Raw genomic sequence first — 26,073 nt, forward strand, 5'->3', positions numbered from 1 at the left:
TTTTGGGGGTCTGGAAGCTCACTTCTTAAATGCTAATTCCCATTTACTACCTTAGTTTAGTCTCTTTTCATTCCTTTCAAGTTGACTAAAGCAGGTTGGATCATTTCCCTACTTAAAATCCTTTAAATCAGGGGTCCTCAAACTTTTTAAAGTGGGGGCCAGATCACGGTCCCTCAGAGAGCTAGAGGGCCGGACTATATGAACTACTAATTCCTACTGTAACACCTCGGCTGCGCTCACTGCCCAAAAAACCTGGCGGGCCGGATCAGACTCCTCTGCGGGCCGCATGTGGCCCGTGGGCCGTAGTTTGAAGACCCCTGCTTTAAATTTTCCCCATTGCTTTATATTCCAAAAATTGCCTACAGAGACCTTCAAATTTAACAGTGGTGCCAAAGATAAGTCAATGGGGGAAAGAATAGTCTTTTCAACCAATGGTACTGGATATCTATATGCAAAAATGTTAGTAAAGTTGGACCCTTTCCTCATACTATGAATAAAAATTAATTCAAAACCTGAGTATGAAAGCTAAAACTATAAAATTTGTAAGAAAAATAATAGAAGTCTTCTTTTATATGACATCAAAAGCACAAGTGACAAAAGAAAAAACAGATAAACTGAACATCAAAATTAAAAACTTTCATGCTTCATAGGATATCATCAAGAAAGTAAAAGAAAAGTAGGACATGTTGATAATTGGTGAGATTATGCATGTGGAGGGTAGGGCATAAATGGGAAATTTCCTTCAATTTTGCTATCAAAGTAATACTGCTCTAAAGAACAAAATCTATTAAAAAAAACAAAACTGAAAAAATCGACTGGGAAAATAGCTGCAAATCACATCTGTGATAAGGGACTTGTATCTAGGATATATAAAGAATTCTCATAACTTAACAATAAAAAGTCAATCCAATTTTAAAAACTGGCATAGGATTTGAATAGGTGTCTCTCCAAAGATTTACAAGTGGCCAATAAGTGCATGACAATATGCTCAAAATCATTCGGCATCAGGGAATTGCAAATCAAAACCACAATGAGATACTACTTCACCACAATGAGATATTACTTCATATCTATTAGGATTATGTGTTGGTGAGGATGTGGAGAAACTGGAATCCTCATATACTGCTGATGAAAATGTACAATGGTGCACTTGCTTTGGGGAAAAAATCTGGCAATTCCTCAAAAAGTTAAACACAGACATAACATATGACCTAGTACTCGTAGGTATATACCTAAGAGAAATGAAAACCTATACCTATGCAAACATTTGCATATGAACATTCATAGCAGCATTTACACTTAAAAAAAAAAAAAAGGGAGAAAGATACAAATTGACCAATCGGATCTTCGTGCAACAGGCCTCTAGTTATTCATAACAGCCTCAAAATGGAAACAGCTGAACTGTCTATCAACTAATGAGTGAACAAAATGTGGTATACTAATCTATACAATGGAATATTATTCAGCCATTAAAAATGAAGTACTAATACACGTTACAATATGGATAAGCCTTGGAAACAATATGCTAAAGTGAAAGAAGGTAGTCACATATGATCATACATCACTTGATCATTTATAGGAAATGCCCAGAATAGGCAAATCCATAGAGACAGAAAGCAGATTATTAATTGCCGAGGGCTTATAGGGTCTGGAACAAATGGGAAGTTACTGCTAATGGATAAGAGATTTCTTTTTTTAGTTGATGAAAGTGTTCTAAAATTGAGTATGGTGATGACCACAAATTTCTATTAATACACTAAAAACCACTGAATTGTACATTCTAAATGGGTAAATTGTATGGTATGTAAATTATATCTTGATAAAGCTATCTTATATACTGGGGTGGGTAAAAGTAGGTTTATAGTTGTAATACAAATAAATAATACAATAATTAATAATTAATAATATAAGAATAAACTGTTTCATGTACTCAAAACTGTAAACCTATTTTGCCCATCTCTGTATATGAAATAGGCAGCATTGTCAGCTTTATTTCCCAGATTCTGCAGAAAGTACAAAAAGAGGTCACTGAGGGCTTGAAAGAGACCAGCAAAACTTGTCAGAGCCCATAATTCATAAAAATATTGTGAAGGCAACCAACTCAGTGATTCCTGAAGATACTTAGGAAAATGTTCAGGCCCATGAGCTCGACTTCAGAAACATTCTATCATAGTCCAGTGTTGAAAATACACACACACACACACACACACACACACACCAGTGGCTTCTGTGAATTGAACCTGGCTGGGAACTATTATATATGGGAAGGAGATTTTTGAGCTTTTTAAATGTTGAACCACGTGAGTGAATACCTAATAAAAAAATACTTTTGAAGAAATAAATAATAAAAAGAGTAAAGTGAGCAAGGAGATCCTATTGGTGGAGTGGAGAGGGAATACGTAGCAACGTAGCTCAGGAAGTGAGGAGAAGAGAGGAGCCATCTGCCACAGAAAGTAGAAATACAGGGAGAGAGGTTTAAAGAACATTTTTAGAAACATTTTCCTCAAAAATCTACCAGAAAAAATCAGTAATAAAAAAACAAAACAAACAAACCACCTTTATGGTTTGGCCTCTGCCTATGTGATTTGCTAAACTCACAGTTCGTTTTTTTGCTCCATCCACAGTAAGTTATTTGTAGCTACTCAAATGCACTTTCTCACCTCTGCAAATGCACTTGCCCCTCTCTTTGCTCCTTTCTCCTTGCCCTTCAAGATTCACCCTCGATGGCAAGTTTTAGCATGTGATAAATATGCCTGTACTCCCTTAGCACCTGTTCATACTTCCCCACAGTGATTTCCCCAGGACTCAACCTGTGTTTATCTTAGTTCCTCATACAAGAGCCCTGTATATAGTTGATGTTCAATTGAAGCTTATTGAAATGAAAAACAGTTGCCTCAAAGGTTACTGTGAATATTAAATACATGTGAAAAATACAATAATATAAAACCTCCTCAGATATTGTAAATTCATATAACAAATATAAAGTTCATGGCCCGGGTCCGGTGGCTCAATTGGTTGGGACGTTGTCCAGCACACTCTCAGGTGCAATCCTTGGATGGGGAGCATACTAGAGGCAACGGAAACAATGTTTCTCTCACATCAGTGTTTCTCTCTTCCCTTTTCTCTCTCTCTCAAACCAGTAAACATAACCTGGGGTGAGGATATTAAAAAATCAGACACAAACACACACACATTTTAAACCTGTATCATGTGTTGTAACAACTAGATTCATAATTATCATTATAAATATGTACCATGCACTATAATATATAAAGTGCATGGTACATAGCAGTCATATACTATATGCTGTAAACAACAAACTTATAACAAAGATAAAAAAATGTACTTACCCAGCAGTAATGATAATTATGAATCTAGTTGTTACAACACATGATACAGGTTTAAAAAGAACTAGCTACAAAAGAGTTCTAGGTTGACAAATGATCATTTATGGAAAATTTGGAGGGCAGGGGCTGATTTTGTTGCTTTAAGTCTGAGTGCTTAGCCCATAATAGGTATCTGTTGAATCTACTGTTCAGGGTCATTTCTTCACAGGAGAATGTTCAGTCCTTGAAGAATGGAAAAGATAATCTCTCCCTCAAAAAATCAGGATCAAAGAATGCCAGAGGTGGAAGAGCCTTATAGATCCACCTAGTGTAGAGGTCAACAAACTATAGCCTGTTTCTGTAGTCTTTCAGCTAAAAATGTGCTTTTACATTTTTGAAGGGTTTGTAAACATACCCTTTCTCTCTCTCACGAATATGTGACAGACAGTATGCAGCCCACGAAGTCTAAAATAATTACTATCTGGTTCCTTACAGAAAGTTTACAGACTCCTGATCTAGCCCAGTCTCCTCCTTTTGTGAAATAAAAAAGTGGTGAATTAATTTGTTCAGGATCAGTCATTCAATAAGTTAAGGAGGAAGGTGTGGATTCAAAGCCAGATGTTCTGGCTTTTTATATTAACCCTTTGCACTCCGAACCATTCTGGACATTGGCTACCAGCTACTCGACGCTACGTTGCGGCGGAAACGTGCGTTGAATTAACTCAATTCCCCGTAATCACTAATAAACTGCAATGTCCCCCCTGAGAGGGGACATCCGAGTGATATGCTAGAATTCCGATGTCCCCTGAGAGGGGACAGCGGAGTGCAAAGGGTTAAGTAAGGCAAAAAAAATTTTTTTTTAAGTACATGTAAAAAATGTGTGTGTATATATATGTGTGTGTTTGTATATATATATATATATATATATATATATATATATATATATATATAGTAAATAGACAGCAGTTTCATTTATTTCAAAAATTATTCAAACACAGTTTTAAAAAGCGATTTTAGATCTCAATTCTGGCAAAAGGATCCCTGGGAAAAGTAGGGGGTTTGTAACAGAAATACAAGTTCAAAATCCAGTTAGTCTCATAGTACTACCTTTGTTGACCATTTCTGAATCCCTGTTTTCTTAACTATAAAAATGGGTGTAATGGCACCTGTACTACAGGTTTAAAAAGAGTGTAGCATATAGCTGGTGTTCAACAAACTTACGTTTCCTTTCCCTTCATAACTAGGGTCATACTGGCCAAGTTTTTAGGATTGGACGATGTGAGCTCATTATCCTGAGGTGGACTGTTTTATATTTCAGAGTCCAGGAGTCCCCGAAATTAAAGAGAATGGAGTCAGGTGGTCAGACACAGCTGAAGGAAGGAAGGAAGCCCGGATCAGGGTAAGGAGGGAGGACCAAGAAGCAAAGGACATGAGGCTGAGACGGGGAGGGAAGAGTGAGGGTGTCGGGAGGCAGATCCAAACCCCGAAAGGAGAACTTGGCATTTAGGTTTGGGGTGAACGGAGGGAAAAGAGGCCAGGGTTGCCAGATCCTATCCAGGGAGGTGAATGTACTAGTTGCTGACCCGACAGAATGTCTGTGAAAGAGCAGAAAACGCACGTCGTCCCTTACCTGTTGCCTAAGTCCACGGCCACGGTGCGGGACCCGGCGCCACTCCATAGTGCGCGCACCTGCAACTGGGTGAGCGCCCGACCCCGCCCGGGCAGACGGAGGGGACTCTCGCCCAGCGGCCGGAGCCGGAGGCACGAGCGGCAGTGCCTGCAGGCCGCCATGACACCCAGCACGCGACCAGCCCGGGCTGCGTTCTGATTGGCTCACTTTCAGAAGGCGGGCGGAGCCTGTTTCTGTTTCGTTTCCCTAGTGCTAGGGGAACGCAGGGGACTGGAATAATTGGGCTACTTTCTACGAGTACCAGGGAGGGTCAAACCTCTGAGAAACGCGATCCTGCTGGCCTCTCTCTATCTGCCAATGAAAGGCAATCAGAAAAATAATGCTTGGTGTTTTCTTTTACTATCATAGTTTAAAAGGAAGTTCTAGAATAATGTATTTAGTAAATATAGAATAATAATAGAAGTCATCAGAAAATATATTATTGTTATTTGGCTTCTTTGAGCTGAGAATTAGGGGAACTTGTGTGGTGCAAGAGATATCTCCCCACCGTGCCCTGGTTTTCATTTTATAAGTTTCACAGAACAAATATATTGCTGCAAAGCTTTGGGTTCATTTATTTCTAGTAAACTAATTTCTCATGGACCTATATCATTTTAGATATATACCTTTATATCCTAATTTCTGATTCATATTCACTTTCATTGGTAGTATTTCTCTGCCTCTCTTGGTCAAATGTTAATATTTGCTAAGCCAACTCAATTTTGGAAAATGAAAATAATATTTTTGAAAGTTGAATTTGATAAATATTTAGCGAGTGGATAAATTTCTTCCACCCCCCTCCTAATCTAGTCTATAGGAAAATCTTTATGTGGTTCATTAAATGAACCAATGATTGTTTTTCTATTATGAGGGTCATATTTTTCTTTTGAGGTTATAACACTCTTTCCCAAAACAAATTGGAACAACAAAACCCAACACACACTCAAATATGACTTTAAGAACTAAAAACGTTGAACTCCAAACAGACAAATGATTTGGTGATAAAGCAGCTCCTTGACACCTTGCTTTCGTGATATATTATTACTGATTCGGAATTTCCATACTAGAAGGGATCACTACAAACTCTATTTATGGGTATTTAGTGTTAAAGTAGTTTTTGCCTCTTTCTCTACTTTTGATTTTACTTTATGTTGTAACAGTGTTTTTAAGACCAAACCATTGAAACCTGTGGTAACAACAAATGAGAATCTACTTGCCATAATTCAACATGTCTTTGGATTTATAAACTAAGAATGCGATATATTCTTTTGGTAATATACTTAATACTATATAATCATTTTCATTTAGGCAGTATTGCCTAATCATTTAGAGCACATGTGTCAAACACAAGGCCCACGGGCCAAATCTAGCCCGCCAGGCCTTGTAATGTGGCCCGCACCGCGCTGTCATCACTGCACTCGCTGTCAGTTTATGACATTGTCAGTTTATGACTGTTCAGTAAACCATTCGGCCCGCGATTTAGGCTGGATTTTAGATTTTGGCCCCTTCTCTGATTGAGTTCGACACCCCTAATTTAGAGCATAGACCTGAGGTTAGGGCTGAGTAGTCCCAGTCTTGGCTGTCATTTACTGGTTGTCACCCCTATCTCTCTAAGCCTCAGTTTCCTCATCTATAGAATTGGGTATTAATATGAACCTCATAGGGTTTTTGTAAAGATTAAACATGACAGGGGATGTAAGATGTTTATCACAGTACTTGGCACATTGTCAGCACTTAATAAACGGTAGGTTCAGCTTTGATCCAGCCTTTTCTTAATTTTCCCTCTGGTTCCCTCTGTTTGAAATACTGAACAATCTTCTTTCCATCAGATCCCTATGGAATTTTCCAGATTCCAGCTGGAAATGTTGGAAAACAGCATTTATACATTAAGCCCACAAGTCCAAAATAATTGGTGTTAATAATTGGATCATAGACTCAAAGGCAAATGTGTGTACTGAAATTTTATGGTAGACTTTTATGAAGTAGTCATACAGATGATTCAAGCTACCTTTATATTAAACATTTTAAGATTAATAGAGAAACAGAAATATTATAAGTTTAAATTCTTGTGATTGTAACTACTGCAGCATGATTTCCAAAGTCTGATCTGGGATGTCACATTCTAGAAGTAGAGTTATTCCAAGTATAGGTTAACAGACAAAATGTAATTTAAAAGAAATTTCTTTACCTATAACTCTAGAAGGACATTAAAGGCGATATAATTTAAATCCACAGACAATGTTTCTTAGCTCTTCTTTTCTCTTTATTTTAATCCAATGAACTTGCATCAGAATAGTTACTCTCTGAATAGCAACTTTAAATAAAACATTGTTACATTAAATTATTGTTAATTAAAATTTAATTTGGCTTGTAGTTTGGTTTAGATAATATCTAAGGAGTTTTTATGTCTTGTATTATATGTACACATTTAAATAACATAATGAAAAATATCAGTGAACACAGAGGGTCCATGAAAATTTTTTCTCTTGAAAGAATGTAGCATACTCAACTTTAAGAAAGATAGCTCTTCATCATTGCCAGAGGGATCTTTCTAACTCACAAACCCAATTGTGTCTCCATCCTGATTACATTTCTTCAATGGCTTCCTAAATTTACATGCTACAGGATAAAATTGAAACTGCCTTGTGTGGACTATAAGCCTTTCCTATTTTGCCTCATCAATTTTGACTTAATATCTTATTTTCTTTCTTCCTTCTCCTCATTTTATATTCCAAGCAAACTGAACTACCTGTTTTCCTCTAACATACCACCTTGTCTCCTGACTGTGTCTTTGCATATATGATTCTCTGTGCTTGGCCCACATTCCCTCCCATATGTCAATCAGGTCTCAGATTCAATACTATCCCTTCTTAATTCTCCAGGCTGACTAATGGTACAATCTATGTCTATCCTTCCACTTTGTTGATTAATTCATATAGCCATTATTTCATCTTTGGAGATGAATGTGGCAGTGGGTATTTCATAGTGGTTAAAAATGTTGCCTCTGGAATGAGATTATTTAGGTTTGAAACGCACCTCTGCCATCTTTTAAACATGATACTCTTGGTGAATTGCTTACCCTTTCTATGCCTCAGATTTCTCATTTGTAAAATAATAATAATAATAATAATAATAATAATAATAGTTACCTCTTAAGGTTGTTACGCAGATTTAAATGCAATCTTATTTTTATGAAGCTAAGCATAGTCCCTAGTACATACAAATATGGTGTTAAAATACAGGATGGGACAAAAGTAGGTTTACAGTTGTTCATGTGGACAATAATACAATAATTGGTAAATAATAATACAAGAATAAATTCTGTGTTTCACATACTCACAACTGTAAACCTATTTTTTATTTATTAATAAATGTCAGCACAGTCATATTTCCAATCGCCATTATGGGCATTTGTTACTTCTACCACTTCTAGTCATTGTCATTTTTTCTAGTGGAAGGATATTTTCTGTACTGACCACAGTCCTGATACCTTCATTCATTGTCACAAACGGTTTCAGAATTGTGATGAATAGAACCGATTTACACAGAGACTTTTATGTACTATGTACTTGTGTATCTTTAGGGTTCTGACTGAATGCAGCTCCCACTGGATTGTTATTTAAATATTCATGTTGGGATAGTGGGATTATTCTTCTTCTCTCAAAACAGTTTCTTTAAAGTCAGCATGAAGGAACAGTAATTGAGCACAAAAGCCTGACCTTGCCAACACTGCATTGTATGCTCTGTCAAATTAGCTCAGACCATGACGGTTTATATTAACTGTGTTTGTAATTAATGTGGATTAAAATTTGGAGGATATTTTTAGAGTTGTTTTTGATTGATGATACAAGTAGGAATTTCAGACCATATTAACATTTTCTCTTGCTTCTCGAATTTGTTCTGTGTTTTCTTAGCAGAATAATCACATCTTTGGTCTGATTTTGGGGTAGGCTGACTGTAATGTTTGCTCAGGGACAATGTCAAGCTGTCTCTCACCTGATTTTCTCCTCCTCCCTTTGACAATTCATACAAAAGACTGATCAGGAGAGAAGTAATCCATACATTTGAGTTTTTGCTCACTGTATAAGATGATAATGTTGACCCAAATTTAGAATGTCTTGAAGTGACTTATAGTTTTGTATTAAAACACATTTACTGTGTTTTGGATATGAAACAAGTGGCTTTGCAGACAGGCATAAGCTGTTGCTAATAAATGAACTATTGTGTGCAAAGTAGCTTTACATGATTATTGTTAACCTTCATTAAAATCACAAGCCTCTGTCCCCTCAGCTTGATCTTTTTTTAAAGAGATGAAGTTCAAGGTCATGTGTTATTCCTTGAAATGTTTACACATAAAAGAAAACTTACCTCTTTGTAGTTATCCACATGCAATAGTCTATTGAAGAGAGGGGCTTTGAAGTTGTGCAGTAATATTAATTTTAATATTTTATTGTCTTTTTCAGCCTTTCATAGTATTAGGGTTCAGTTTAAAAATTAATAAGTTCACAAAATTTCTGTTTGGACATTCACAGTCACATTTACATTTTCTCTTCCTTTAAAACAATTTTTTATGGTTTTATTTCCTGCTTCCAATATGCATCATTCTCATTACCAAAAAACATAGGTATATAGAGTCTATACCATTATGTGAGATAACACAGCAATTTCTATAACAAATAACTACACAATTTTTTGCCCTTTAAATACATGGACTCCCAGCAAAGCAATACCAAGGTGAAGAGGAAATATGTGCTCTTTTAGGCCTCTACCTAGTTCTCATTAGGCCTCCTTTAACTTGGTTTTGGCCTTAGATACTTAGTTTACTTTAATTTTTCATAGTTGGTTTGCTCTACTCTCCCCATATAAGTTTTACTCTTCCCATTCCCCCAATATTTTCAAAAGTGAAAATTTTAGTTTTTCACTTTTGAAAAGTTTGGTTGCATTAATTATTAAGAAGGTCATACTTCAATCCTTAAATTCTGTACACATTCAGATTGTTAGCCCCTTTGATGAAGAGGGGGATTTCAAATTTGTACTCAAAGTGTTAGGGTTCAGTTCCAACAATAATTTATTATAGAGTTTGTTGGGTATAGGGACTATACTGTTTTCACATTTATTATTTTATTTAATAGGAGAACATGGCCATGCAGATTTGGCCTAATATAAATTCTTGAGCTATGTGCTATGGGGAGTTCAAATGATATAGTAGACTCTGTTCTCTCTTGAGAAATTTTCAAAGAAACATACAAATATAGTGAGATTATATTTTGAGATACTAACTTATTCCTCTTCCATTTTCTGCAATCTTATCATTCTCCTCTTCTCAAGAAGTAGCTAGGGTATTGCATTCTCACTGCCCCAAGGAAATGTTACAAGAAGGAAAGAAAATAATAAATAATTAGTTTTGAGTTGCAATATAGATACAGACAGTACTTTGCAAGAAGTTATTTTTGAAACTAAGAGCAAAAAAATTCTGCATAGTATAAAAAATAGAAATGGGAAGAATATAGGATGATGTAAGATTCATTTCCCCAGTTTTTGAAAAGATAGTCTAGAGAGAGGAAACCCCCCCACACCAAACAGGTGGGAAAAGGGCGGCAACAGGAACTTCATGGAAGCTTGAACTTCATGAGGGCTTCCAGCCATATTAGCTGCTTTAAGTTTTCTAAAGAGCCATGCTCACTTATGTTTTAGGAGGGTATTGGAGAAATCCAGATATGAAATGATGGAGGTCTAAATTGGTTTGGTCATGTTGATATTGTTCAATAATTTCCTTCCCCTATAGTCTGTAAGCTGCATTTGGTCAACCAGACCAAATATTCTGCTGGAACTAAATAGTATCATTCCTAAGATGCTTCTCACTACTTAAGGTATATTATTAAAACAACTGTTTTAATAAAAAAGGAAATGAAGGGTTAGAGAGTTTTATATTGGCAATAACCAAGTTATTTTTGCTGCAGGGATGTCATAAATACAGGAATTTTGAATATAAGTACATTTAGTTATTAAATGCTAAAATAATAAATTATAATAAAGCCAAAAAAGCAAAATTCTTCATTTTCTTTACATTCCACTTACTTATAAGGCTCATTTTCCTCTTTAATCTTTGGCTTTGACCTGGCAATTTTGCTTGAGCACACCTTGCAAATACCAAACATAAATGTAAGAGCAAACAAATATGCCCTAACCGGTTTGGCTCAGTGAATAGAACATTGGCTTGCAGACTGAAGGGTCCTGGGTTCGCTTCCAATCAAGGGCATGTACCCTGGTTGGGGCACATCTCCAGTAGGGGGTGTGCAGGAGGCAGCTGGTCGATGTTTCTCTCTCATTGATGTTTCTAACTCTCTATTCCTCTCCCTTCCTCTCTGTAAAAAAATCAATAAAATACATTTAAAAAAATGGATCAACCACCTTCTTCTGCTAAAAAAAAAAGCAAACGAATAACTAGTTAAATAAATATTGGACATGCCAACAGAGTAGTCACCCATTCCATCAAAGTGCCTAAGTGCTATGCTTTGTATACATTTTCTCTATTCACTCAGCATAGCTCCCTATTACAATTAAATTATTAAACTATTGATCACATTATATCCTATGTGTGTTGTGAGAATGAGCACTAGTGGTTACTAGCAACCATGCCAGGGCTAGAGATTACCTGTTGGACTTAACATTTTAGAGATGTTCTGAGCTGAATCCTTTAGGCCTGGCTCAGAACTTATAGGTATGTGCTATGAATCCAGAGAGATCTATGCTATAATTGAGGACACTTTACAACAGATATAGCTTTACAAAATATTAAGTAAATGGAAAGAAGGCTGGTGACTTCTATAAAAGTCATTGGCATTTTCAAGTGAGACCAGCAGAATATTCAAGAGTTTACCAGAATCATAGTTTTGTGTATTAACATGTTGTTCTGGTGCTTTGGAATATATAATGTATATAAACATGTTTTGTGTCATCATAATAATAATTAATTGATTTAGGCAATAAACATCAATGGAGCCAAAGCTAGTGGATAAAAATGTGAGGAGTAACAGATTTGATTTAGATTAATATCTGATCTAAAATTTATCTTCCTTTTATTTTAATAACAGTGATTTCTAAAATATATTTCCTATAGTCAATATATTTTTAATATTTTTTTCTCAACCCATACAACATTGATCAAATTCAAAGGGTTCAGAAAATAATGGTAATTTCATTTATTGTTGAGCATGTAAAACACTCCTGCTTGGATAATGGAGAAGTCAGTTCCCACCAGAGGGCGCTCGGGTGTTACTTAAATCATGTCCTTAGCTTTAGGGATCTCCTTTAGAATTGAAGGTCAGATAAAAAGCTTCACAGACAAGGAAAAGCTAAAGGAGTTCATCACCACCAAACCAGAATTATATGAAATGCTGAAGGGTGTTCTTTAAGAAGAGGAAGAAGAGGAAAAAGATAAAGATAAAAAATATGAACAACAAAGTGGCAACAAATACACACACACACACACACATATATAGTATAAACAATTGAATCTAAAAATCAAATGAATAAAAAAATCTGATGAACAGAGCAAACTGGTGAATGGAATAGAATCAGAGACATGGGAAGGGAACAGACTGATGATTCTCAGAGGGAAGGGAGTGTGTGTGTGTGTGTGTGTGTGTGTGTGTGTGTGTATGCGCGGGAAGAGATTAGGCAAAGATCTTACATGCATGTATGCATTACCTATGGACACAGACAATAGGGTGGCGAGGGCCTAGGGCAGAGTGGGAACTGGGTGGAGAGGAGATATGAGGGGGGAAGAGGGATATCTGTAATAATCTCAACAATAAAGATTAATTTTAAAAATTACAATAAAATATAGTGGAAAGAAAAAAAATGTAAAATGAGATCTTTGTATTTGTAGCTGAACTTTGTTAGAGATTTTGAGGTTAATATTACTCTGTGTTTTAAAGCTTGAATATATCTTGTTTTTCCTTTCAGATTACAAACAGCTACCCAAGTTACATCAGTACTCCTAAACAAACAAATAACAACAAAAAACCGCCCAAAGTTCCACACCCAAAAATTGGTTTTGTTTTTCAGCAAACACTTCCAGTTCTGGTTTATTGGAGGTTGGAGAGTCACGGTTACTTCTCTATCTCATGCACCTTCTCTGAAACCAGGCCATTGAGGGTGGGCTGGAGCCAGGTGATAGGAACACTCAGTTTCAGGGCTTGGGTGCAAAGTGCTGACACTTACCTGAGTCCTGGTTCCCAGGACAGTCCTGCCTCCTATTCGGCTGTGCCAGTGGTTCTCAATCTTCCCACCAGCAACATTAGCATCATCTGGAAACTTGTTAGAATGCCAATTCTTGAGCCCCACCCCAAACCTACTGAAGCAGAATTTCTGGCTGTGGAGCCCAGCAATGTGTATTTTAACAAGAATCACTAGTCTATACACTTTGGTTTTACAAGACAAGCTGCTTTCCGCAAGCAGAGCCTCAGAGTTATGGTCTAGTCCCCGCTCTGAGAATCAGCAGCAGATTTCTTTGCAGGTAGGTCTCAGACCCTTAGGCAAATGGTAGTCAATGTCAGAACAGTTTTCTACCTGCTTCAAGCTTCTGAAGGAATTTGTCTTTCACTGATCTAAGTAGGATCCACCAGCCCATGGAAAGAAATTTTAGAAATAGATCATACACTTTGGATGAGATGAAGGGAGTCAGTCAAGAGTTTAGGAATGAAGTATAGCTTGGGAGTTAGGCTTACAGATTCTGGGTCCACCTTGCCTGCTTCAAATAACAGTTCTCTGTAACTCAGTTTCCTTATCTGCAAACTGTGGATAATAGTAATGCTATCTTATAGTGTTGTTATGAGGATTAAATTAGACAAGATTTCTAATTCATTTAGAACTGTCCCTGGCACTATATAAGTCTTTAAAAATACTATGCTTTGCACAGGTCTTCTGCCATCCTGTCAGCACAATCCTATCTTCTTTGGACAGCAACTTAATCATATCTTTTCATGATTCTTATGGAAAATTATTAATATAAACTATTCCTATCACATTTACACAGGAGCCCTAGGAGCTTCTTTTGAGTTATATAAACCTTTTCTTTCTTAAAAAATACTTTTACAGATTTCAGAGAGCAAGGGAAGGGAAGAGAGAGATAGAAACATCAATGATGAGAGGGAATCATTGATTGGCTGCCTCCTGCACGTTGGACTGAACCAGCAACTCAGGCATGTACCCTCGAATGGAATCTAACCTCAGACCCTTTAATCCACAGGCTGACGCTCTATCCACTGAGCTAAACCAGCCAGGGCTACATACCTTTTCTTTTAATCTTAATTCTCCCCTAAGAGATGTCTGACTTTAAGCAAATTACTTTACCTCTCTTTAAATTTCACTTTCCTCCCCTCATTTGTAAAATGGGAATTACCATCTAATAAGGTCAGTGTGAAAGAAAGGAATACAATTAGAGGGCAAATTGTGGAAATAAAGCACCATTATCTTATTTTACTGTTCTAAGAAATGCAATAAACAGTACAGGACAGTGCTTGGCACATAAGAGGGCTCAGTGCACTTTAGATCCTTTTTATTCATAGCTGTATATACTTTAAGTATTCTGGGACTTTTTAAAACACCAAAGCTAATGATGTTTTTGAGCTGTTTACTTTCAGCTTCACACTCCAGGTCCTGGACTTCTGGCCTGGAGTGACTGGGACAGTTGTGTTCTCCCTCCTTCTCACACAGGAGCCTTTTAGGCTGGATTTTATGGTCAGCTCTTTTCCTTCTCTTTAGGCTGACTGTCCTCACTCCTTCCCTTTCCCCCTCCACCCCCCACCTCCTGATCAATAAGCTTATATTTTAACCAGAGACCTGGTGCATGACATTCGTGCACTTGCAGGGAGGTCCCCTCAGCCAAGCCTGTACCCTTTAGCAGTCCAGAAGCACTCAGAAGATGTCTGACTGGTGACTTAGGCCTGGGGGACTAAGCCACAGTTGGACATCCCTAGCGCTACAGCCACCACCACTGCGCTTGCCACCTGTCAGCCTGGCTTGTGGCTGAGCAGTGCTCCCCCTGTGAGAGAGCACAGACCAGCAGGAGGCAGCTCCTGCATTGAGAATCTGCCCCCTGGTGGTCAGTGCGCATCATAGCAACCGGTTGTTCCATCGTTCAGTCAATTTGCATATTGCCCTTTTATTATATAGGATTGCAAAACATTTGGAACACTCAATAAAGCATAAATGACAAAATGAACACTGCCAATTCCTCTCCAAAAGAAAACATCATTAATATTTAAGTGTACTTCTTGTTAGATTCCCCCCTTTGCTTATATAAAATTGCTATCATGATCAATTATCCTTCTTGCCTCAGGTCTTCTATAGGTGTGATCCTCTGGCCTGACAAATCTTTCTGTGGCCTGGGATGCTCCTTATATTTCCACCTCTTCCTCCTATCCCAGCCCTCTCTGATGTTCCAGATGAAGGTAGGTCTCTCTGCTAGACACTTTTAAAGCACGCTGGGCTCACTCTGGACAGCATTTCTCCAGTTGATACTGATATATTTATTCATGTCACTTTGTGACTAATCTGTAAGCTACAGTTCATGACTAAACTGTAAGATCTAGGAGAGTAGGAACCATATCTGGTTTACTCATGACCTCATTCCAGGTGTCAGCATAATGGTAGACACATAGTGTGCCCACAACAAATAGTTTTTGAATGAGTAAATGTGTACACGAGAAAGGTTGTAAACATTTTCCCATGTTAGATGTAATCATTTTGAATGGCTGATTTTTAACATATATTTTTATTGATTTCAGAGAGGAAGGGAGAGGGAATGAGAAATAGAAACATCAATAATGAGAGAGAATCATCGATTGGCTGCCTCCTGCACGCCTCCTACTGGGGATTAAGCCCACAACCCGGGCATATGCCCTTGACTGAAATCAAACCCACGACCCTTCAACCACAGATTGATGCTCTATCCACTGAGCCAAGCTGGCTAGGGCTGAATGCCTGATTTTAACTGTCATGGTTTTAACTTATTGATGGCAGGGTGATAGGAGACATGTTTTCTTAGGACTTCAGAGGTCTCTGTGTATTTCTGAAGCAATCTGTTTTGGTTGCAGGATCCCTGGGATGAGAAACAAGAGACCTACACTCATCTTTCTGTTCTGCCAGTTCCTGTGAACAACTCACTGGCCTTCACTGAGCCACATTCTCCTTATCTGCTCTGCTTCTCTCCCAGGGAATTTTATATATCACATAAAACAATAATATGAAAATACTTCTCAAATTAAGTATGGCAGATCTTTCAGAAGATATTTTGCTTGGTTTGATAAATAGAGCCACTTGCAAAATTGCACAGAGGCTCCAACTTTCAAACTTAAAATCAGTTCTGTTCCCAAGAGAATCTTCTGTTTCAGAGTTTAATAATTAGAAATAATTGTGAGTCGAAATGTCTTAAATAGCAGGAACTCATTAACTACTATTTCATTCCTTAAAGCAGACAGTAAAGTTTTCTTCAATTTCATGGTAAGTTATGACAACAGAAACTTAGATTGATAGTTCTTCTAAATTTCAATTGGCTGATACAAGATACTTTTGACAGACTTACCAATTAATGTAAATTTAATAGATTATTTGTAAAAAAAAAAGCCAAAACAAAACCTTTAGTTTTGGAACATACTTCCTACCTTACTTAAGCAAGGGATATAGAAAGATTTGGAATTTCCATGATTAGTGTTCACATTTAAATATATATATTTAATATATTTTATTTATTTATTTATTTATTTTTTTTACGAGAAGAAGGGAGAGAAATAGAGAGTTAGAAATATCGATGAGAGAGAGTCATCGATCAGCTGCCTCTTGTACACCCCCTACTGGGGATGTGCCAGCAACCAAGGTACATGCCCTTGACCGGAATCGAACATGGGACCCTTCAGTCCACAGGCTAATGCTCTATCCACTGAGCCAAACCGGTTTCGGCTAGTGTTCACATTTAAAGGCAAGATGGAAGATAGATAATTTCCCACCAGGATCTCAGATGTCAGGAATTGGAATATTTTATTGGCTGATTATTTGGTAGTTTTCCATTGCATTTGTTGTTGTTGTTAATCTTCACTCGAGGTTACTTTTTGATTTTGGAGAGAGTGGAAGGGAAAGAGAGAGACAGAGAGAGAAACATGGATGCGAGAGAGACATATCCATTGGAATCAAGTCTGCAACCGAGGTATATGCCCTTGACTGGAATCAAACCTGGGACCCTCAGTCTGCTGGCTGACAGACACTATCCACTGAGCCAAACTGGCTATGGCTCTATTGCATTTTAACTAATTTCCTAATGTTTTAATTTATGTGAAGGTACTTGAAATGTACACAATTATGAGGTAAACATTTTGGAGAATAAATAAGAATTAAAAGTGTGGTATAAGGGAAGAGCAGCCTTTACACTCTGTGAAAACTAAGTTCATGGATAGAATGAGGCAGTGTTTGCTCATTTTACTTATTAATGACTACCACACAACCTGTTGAAAGGTGAACATTTTCTATTCTTTTTTCACTAGAGGTCCGGTGCATGGATTCATGCACACTGAAAGGAAATTAATTGGAAGAAATATTTTAGAGGCCAGGGAGGGACCAAGGGAGGTTAGCCAGCTGGGGAGGGACTGAAGGAGGACTCCAGGGCATATCAGGCCCATCTTGCCCAGTTCCAATAGGCCAGACCTCAGCAGCAAGCTATTAGTAACCTATTGATTGTAGTGTCTTTCCCCTGGTGGTCAGTGTATGTCATAGCGACTGGTTGAATGGTGGGGCACTTAGCATATTAGGCTTTTATTATATAGGATAATACTACATAGTAAATACATAGCATTTTAGAAAAGGAAAATATTTTAAAGGTCCAATGTCCCTATTTCATAGATAATTAATTCTAACATTTACAAAGAAATTTACAGTTACTTCCAGATAACATGATTCATAGAATCTTCAGAACTCTATTATTATCTTCAATTAAAAATGAGGAAATTGAGACTTAGAGAACTCAAATGACTTGTCTAAGGTCACAGAGATAATACTAATGATGGATAAAACTAATTGAGCACTTACTTAATGCTAAGGCCTTCTCAAGCATGATCACATTTAATTCTCATGATAGATCTATTACCTTATACATAATATGTGACAAGTTGGCATTATATATCAGTAGTAAGAAAGGGGTATAACTGATTTATTTTTTCATTGAATGCTCTTTTATACACACAACCCAAATATTGAATAAAATTAATCTTATTCTATATTTTTTGCTTATTTATGTTTGAAGCTAATTGGTCAAGTAAATAGTATTCTCATTTTACAGATGAGAAAATATGGAGAAATAAGACTGTTGTAATAGTATTGTAAGAGCTAATGCTGACAAGCAGAGGCAAGACTCCATCCAGTTCTTCCAATAAACCAGGTTCTTTTTCTCTGCCAGAGTGTTGGGTTGGCAGCTGGCAACGAGGAGCCAAAATTAGGGACAAAGATACACTGAGTACCTCGAATACTGAATACTAGAGACCAGGCATCACCAGCAAGATTTAATAAGAGTCAGACAGACTTACTCTGCATCCCCTTGCACTGCCCCTGCACATACCATCATCATCTGAGACTGAACCACTCCACATGCCCAACCCACTTAAATTTTCGACTACACTTGGGGTGATGGATGTGTTGTTAGAGTCATGAGTCTTTGGCCTAATGGAAAGTTTCCCACCATGAGGGGCTGCTCTGAAGACCATTTATGGAGATTGGGATTAAAAGAGGAGAATGATAATTTATTTCTTAGTCATCACACCAGTGTAAGGGAACAGGTAATTGAAGTGCAGTAACGGGATAGAGAGGAGTGAGGCAGTGGAATAGCCTGTACTTACTTCGTGGCAAGCCTCTTCCCCATTTTAGGCCTTGGCCATAAGTGCCTGAGATAGAGCAAGGCAGGAGCTGAAAATGAAGTTTTAAGTTGGACTGGCCTTCTAGTAATGCAGTCATTCCAAGGCTGTGGGAGCTGCCCACAATAATGTGAAGGTGGGAAAGGAAGGTTCAGCAAAGCAACATTAAGGTAGTAATCTGGGGGGAAAAGACATTTTAGTTTGTACTCTACTGAGTTCAGGCTGTTTAGAATGGATATCACATGCTTCAAAAATATATTTACTAGCCGAAACTGGTTTGGCTCAGTGGATAGAGAGCGTCGGCCTGCGGACTGAAAAGTCCCAGATTCGATTCTAGTCAAGGGCATGTACCTTGGTTGCGGGCACATCCCCAGTAGGGGGTGTGCAAGAGGCGGCTGATTGATGATTCTCTCTCATTGAAGTTTCTAACTCTCTATCCCTCTCCCTTTCTCTCTGTAAAAAATCAATAAAATATATATTTAAAAAATATATATGTTTACTAACCTGGAGAGCTTTGCCTCCTTTTCAAATATACAGAAAGTTTTATGGGATGATATTGTCAGGAACAAGTAGTATATTTAAAATTCTCCAGTATTGCATGTCCAAGGATGAAGTTGAAAAAATATGGGCCGGCAAAAAAGGCGACTCCTTTCTTTCTTCTGATTTTTCCTTTAGCCACAGGAGGTATCTTGGCATCTGACCAGCCAGAATGAAGATCTGTAATTCCAAGCCAGGTAGTTCACTTTTGAATGAGAAATCCTGACTGACAGATTCAGCCAACATTTAATGAGTGCTTCCTATGATGAATACCATAGGGATTAAAAGTATATAAAAATGGTCCCTACTTTCAAGGATGTTTACTACCTTGATAAACATATACTCATCAAAGATAGGATAACGTATGACAAGTACCAAATGAACAGAAATGACAGCTAAAGAACGATATGAATTTTACCTAGACACCCTCTTGCAGTAGACATCAGATCAGAAAAGGTGAGTCTTGAGCAGTGCCATGAAGGATGGATAAGAGTAAAGTGGGCAGAGACTAAAAAGCTGCCACATGAGCAAACAGGCAGAGATCAGGGAAGTTTGGAAGTCACATATGGGAGCATTGTGCCCCCAAAATAAATTCTGCATCGGCCTACTTTTCTTTGTAAGTACTGAAAAACCTAACTCAAATGGGCTTAAAAATAAAGGGCATTTATTTATTGGCTTATTGTAACTGATAAGAACTGGAGGTAGAGTAAGCTTCAGAGGTGAACTAATTAGGGCTGGAACACCTTCAGTCTGGTGTTCTTAGTTGCAAGACGATTCCTCAGGTGTATGAGTTATCACTTGCAGTATAACAAATTACCCCCAAACTTAGTAGGTCAGCAGTAAACATTTATTATCTCAGCTTCTGTGTGACAGGACTCTAGGCAGAACTTAGTTGAGTGGCTCTGACTCAGAGTCTCTCACAAGGCTGTGGTTATCTGAGGCTTCTCTGTGTCTGGATAATCCACTTCCAAGTTCACTCATATGGCTGTTGGCTGGAGGCTTCAGTTTCTTGTCATATGGATCTGCCTATGGGTTTCTCATGACATGGCAGCTGACTTCCCCAATAAGTGATGAGAGAGAGAGAGAAAAAGAGAGACAGAACCTAGTATGTTATAATGTAATTAAAGAAGTGATGTGCGATCACTTCTGTCCTGTTCTATTGGTCGTGCAGACCAACCCTGGTACAAATATGTGACTTTTAGGAGCCTGGAATCATTGGGTACCATCTTGGAGTCTGGCTATTACATCTGGCCTATATGATTCCTTGTTTATATCCAGTTGCTTTTTTTTTTTTTAATGCCATTGAAGAAAAGTTCTCAGATTTGCTCTGATTATACCATCTTTAAACCAATCACAGTGCTTCAGAGAATAACAGCTACTGAATGACTTAGGCCTGGGATAGGATGAAATGGTTGGTTTAGACAAATTAGTGTCCACCTAAAGCTGGAGATGCTGCCAATCAAACTGCACGGTTGCTGTACAGAAAAGAGTGGATAATGTGGTGGGGAGCCACCCACAGAGTCCTTTGCAGTCTATACCTGGCTACTCAGCATCCATATATATTCTCTTTACCCACACACAGTTACATTTACAACCTCTCTCCAAAGGGGAGACATTAGTTGGAAATCTAATTTAAGCTCAGGATCTTGGGTATTGCCCCTTTCTCTTCACCAGTTATGAATACAATTCGTCACAGTCTAATAATCTAAGAGGTCCATTTTCAATACAATCATTATGGAATTGTGGAGAGAAACTCCCCCCCCCCCAAGATAATTGTAGTAAAGCTCCCATTGGATAAGGGAAGCTCCAATACAATACCTCACTTTTCCTGGTACATAGCATATATTATGAGATAACTCATACACCTGAGGCGTCTTGCAACTAGGAACACCAGACTGAAGGTGAAGAGAAGACAACTGGATAGGAATTATAAGTTTTCCTTGCTCTGGTTGAAGAAAGAGTCTGGGTAGAGAGGATAGGAAGTGAGGTCCCAGGCGCTAATTGCTACTAGATTGTTGAGGGGTTTTGAGGACTAGCCTGTAAGCAATGAAGAAAGAAAGAGGATCACTGAAGATTTCTGAGTAGGGTAGTGACATGATCAAAATTGCTTTGATACAATTAATTTAGAACTGCTATGCAGTATAGATTCACAAATTCCCTTAAAATAATGCCTTGGGGATTAGTTCCTCACATAAACTGAAAGTGATGCTTGAAAAAGAAATGCTAACTGATTCCACAGTAAAAGTCTATGTATAACCCAGGTTTGTCTCTTTCCAAATAGTGATTATAAGTTGTTTCTAGGCACCTACATGGAACAAACAGAGTGGTTTATGTTGTGTCACTTCCCTGGCATTAATTCCAAACTGAATGAATGAGCTCTATAAGATGTTTTTTGAAATGTTTTGTAATAGAAAGAGAATGACAGGGATAAGTTTAACTTGAAAAGGTGAGAAAAATGTTAGCAGGGAAAGCATTTTTAGGTAACAATAGCCCTTCATTTACCTGTGCAAGAAATAATAAAAGTAATTTAAATTATTTTACTGCTGTAAGTCCCATATAAGTTAGATGGTTAAAAGATTGTAAAGGCTGTGAAGTAAATTTGTATTTTTAAAAAGAATGAAGGCCCTGGCTAGGTGGCTCAGTTATGGGTTCAATCCCTATCGGGGGTGGGGGTGGGGGGCGTGTGCCTATAAGAGGCAACCAATCTATGTTTCTCTCCCTTCCTCTCTAAAAATCTATAAAAACACCAGAGGCCTGGTGCATAAAATTCATACGTGTGTGTGTGTGTGTGTGTGTGTGTGTGTCCCTCAACCTAGCCTACACCCTCTCCAGTCTGGGACCCCCACTGGGATTGGGCCTAAATGGGGAGTTGGACATCCCTCTCATAATCCAGGACTGCTGGCTCCCAACCACTCGCCTGCCTGCCTGCCTGATTGGCCCTAACTGCTTCTGCCTGCCAGCCTGAACACCCCTTAACCACTCCTCTGCCAGCCTGATAGATGCCTAATTGCTCCCCTGCTGGCCCAATTGCCCCTAATTGCCCTCCCCTGCCAGCCTGGTCATCCCTAACTGCCCTCCCTTGTTGGCCTGGTCACCCCTAACTGTCCTTCCCTGTAGGCCTGATCAACTCCAACTGTCCTCCCCTGCTGGCCTGATCACCTACAACTGCCCTCCCTTGCCGGCCATCTTATGGTGGCCATCTTGTGTCCACATGGTGACAGCCATCTTTGACCACATTGGGGCGGCCCTCTTGCATGTTGGAATGATGGTCAATTTGCATATTATCTCTATTATATAGGATATCCTTGAGTGACAATTTAAATAAATAAATAAATAAATAAATAAATAAAATAAATAAATAAATAAATATTGATGGTAAGTAAAGTCACGAACTTACTTCAACACCTGCAATTGTGAAGATCCTTCACTAGTTCAGGATATGGAGGAATATCCTCTTCATGATGATAAAACCTATTAGCTTTGTCTCTTCAGATTGCTTGGAAGAAATTTAAGATGGAAAGTGGTGGAAAATTGATTATTTCTATTTGAAATTTCAGGTATTAGGATTGAATTTAGATTTGACTTATTCCCTAGAAAGAGATGATGGAAATAACCCCTATATCAAGTTGTTTTTTCAGACTTGAGTGAGTATGGGTGAGTGAAATGTATAAAAGAAAACATCTTTTGAGGTAGGAATAGATTCATCATTGAGTTTTGCTGCCAAATTCAGAATTAGATAGTGGAAAAATTCTATTTGAGTTTGTGAATCTGCCAGCAAACTGTTGGGAAAAATAAAGACAAGCCAGATGAGCACTTGGGTTATGGAATGAACCATAGATGACATATGACTGAAATTTTAAAAATAAGAATATAGTTCTTCCTACTTTTATTTCTCATTTTTAGTTTGGAGTCTTTAATAACTTTGATTTGCAGTATGCTTTCCTATTGTACTGAACTATAGCAGCAAAATGGAAAACACAGAATATTGTAGTGTTGAAATCAACCTTAAGGGTCAGGAAATTAAAAATATCAAGTTTCCATAGTAACACTAATTTAGTTAGGGCACACATGTTGTTTCTGAGCCATTAGTTTACTCTTATGATGTTAAAAGAACATAATATTTCCTTTGTTATGTGGTTAAGTTAGTGAAACAATTTATGCCTGCACATTTTAAATAAATTTATTACGATAAGCTTGACATTTGATTGCTTGTACAATTTTGCAAAAAGTGAAAATATTGTAATATTTTTTTAAGTTTCTGAAGACAAACAGGAAATCATGAACATATTACAACTTAGGAAGATAAGATAAAGTTTAACTGGATTTTGAAAGTTTACACCAGGATACTTTGCTAAATTTCTGAGAATGTATTTGGTCTTGCATTTGGGTAGCTTTCATGTGATCTAATTTTAGTTTCCACAGTTATCACATTCTATCTGGTATGTTCTTGATATCTACCTGGGATTTGTCTCAAGTCCTTTTTAAACCCCCAAATTCATGAACACTACTATAGCTCTGTCTATTGGCTGAATTTTTGGGCCCACTTTTCCACAAGAAGCCTTCTCTTTACAACTTTATAGGAGTTACTACAAAGATAATGATGTAGAAAAGGGAAAATCTTCCTTCTCAGCAGGTACTCTCTTGATGCACACACCAAGCACATATTCACAACTGGTCCTCACACATTGGTCTTGCTTTGTATGTGGTACAAATTTGCTTCTCAGTGAAATGAAAAATGCTACATGTAACATCTTCAAGGCCACTCATGATCATTATATTGATTTCCAGCTGTTAAATAACCTTACTTTCCTGTGATAGATCCTACTTGACCCCACTTTTTGTATGTTGCTGGAGCTAGTTGACTAGTATTTTGTTGAGGCTATTTACAATCTTCTGACACTTATAAATTTATAAATATTATAGTGTATGCCATTTATCAAAGTTCCCATTCAGCTCACTCAATTTAATACAAACAGGTTAATTCAATGAAAATTGACAATCATGCTTTTTGATAGATATTATGAAGATGAATAACTTTTATTTATTTGGTTGACTGGAATGTTCACTTTTTGCATGAGTATAAGTAATGCTAAAAATTCAATTCAATTCAAGAAGTATTTATTGAATATCCACTATGTTAGGCATTGTGCTAGGTACTGGGGATATATTGATGAATAATTAATGATAGTAGCAGTAATAAGTAGTAGTACAATAGTAATAAGTTGCACAGTGGGTATGAGAACTTGGATTTGACTCCTACCTTTACCCCATCCTAACTGACAGACCACAAACAACTTGTTTAACCTCAGTTTCTTCATGTGTGAAATGTGGCTACAAATAGCATGTAATTCATAGTATTGCTATGAGGATTAAATTAAGTAATATATACAAACAGTACTGGCAGTTGGTAATCACTAGATACAGTTTATTTATTTATTTATTTATTTTTGTTAATCCTCACCCAAGAAGAGGAAGGGAGGGGGAGAAACAACAGAGAGAAACATCAATGTGAGAGAGGCACATTGATTGGTTGCTCCCTGAATGCACCCCACGGGAGCTGGGGGTTGAGCCTGAAACCAAGGTACTTACTCTTGACCAGAATTGAAACTGGGACTCTTCAGTCTGAGGGCTGACACTCTATCTACTGAGCCAAACTGTCTAGGGCAAGTTTAGCTGTTATTACCATTATTATTATTATTTATTTATTTTCCAGAACTTTCAGTACTCCATTTAATTTTCGTAACAACCTATTTGAGGAAGTTGGCATTACCTTCATTTTTATAGCTGAGAAACTAGGGCTTATCGAGGTTAAGGAGCTTGACTGAGATAATTAATGTGTTGATTGGTAGAAGCAGAATTTACACTCCGAATATGCTTGACTGCCAAGTCAGTGTTCAAATATATTAGTCTACATAGCCTGTCTCTGGCTTAATGGAGCTCTCACCTAGTTTTTCCAGGAAGCCTTGTCCAATAATTAGTTTAGATTCTTCAAAGTTTCCAGAGGAGGTCTTTTGGTACCATATTCCAATAACTTGTTCCCCTAAAGTTTGTTAGAAAAAAAGTTTAACACAAATCTCATCTATTGCACTTGAACTCTATTTCTTCCTATTATAGAGAAGAAAACATTTCTACCCATATGGCATCCCAAAGTCAATCCAGCTCAGAATTTTCTCTTACTTTTACTTGGGTAATTCATTGCTCAATGGGGGAAAAAGCTCAAGTTATACATATGAAAGCTTTGATTTTCTGCATTTCTCTTTAACGTTAAAAAAAAACTGTGTTATGTCCAAAACCAGTTTGGCTCAGAGAATAGAGCGACGGTCTGAGGACTGAAAGGTCCCAGGTTCTATTCTGGTCAAGGGCATGTACATTGGTTGCGGGCACATCCCTGGTAGGGCGTGTGCAGGGGGCAGCTGGTCGATGTTTCTCTCTCATCGACGTTTCTAGCTCCCTATCCCTCTTCCTTCCTCTCTGTGGAAAATCAATAAAATATATTCAACAAACAAACAAACAAACAAAAAAACTGTGTTATGGTACTGATTGTCTTCTGTTGTCTTTTAGATACTCTTTCTGCCCTTGACTTTGATCCTGTTTCAAAATTATTTTCCAAGGTCCTATGACTGCCTGCTCATGGGTTAGG

At 37.6% G+C, this 26,073-nt stretch overlaps 1 protein-coding gene across 2 annotated transcripts in view; it reads right to left on the bottom strand.

The window, feature by feature from the left end:
- Window positions 1–5,147, bottom strand: part of PNPT1 (polyribonucleotide nucleotidyltransferase 1) — a 35,890-nt gene extending 30,743 nt beyond the window's left edge. The window contains exon 1 of one of the 2 annotated variants that reach the window (XM_084900805.1): window positions 4,957–5,147. In XM_084900805.1, the coding sequence (XP_084756931.1) occupies window positions 4,957–5,117 (161 nt within the window). In that variant the 5' untranslated portion in view covers window positions 5,118–5,147. The remainder of the gene's footprint in view (window positions 1–4,956) is intronic. The other variant, XM_084900806.1, reaches the window with a different exon arrangement.
- Between the last annotated feature and the right edge of the window lie 20,926 nt (window positions 5,148–26,073).

The sequence above is a fragment of the Pipistrellus hanaki genome (assembly GCF_964339955.1).
Source record: "Pipistrellus hanaki genome assembly, chromosome: 12".
Classification (NCBI taxonomy): Eukaryota; Metazoa; Chordata; class Mammalia; order Chiroptera; family Vespertilionidae; genus Pipistrellus; species Pipistrellus hanaki.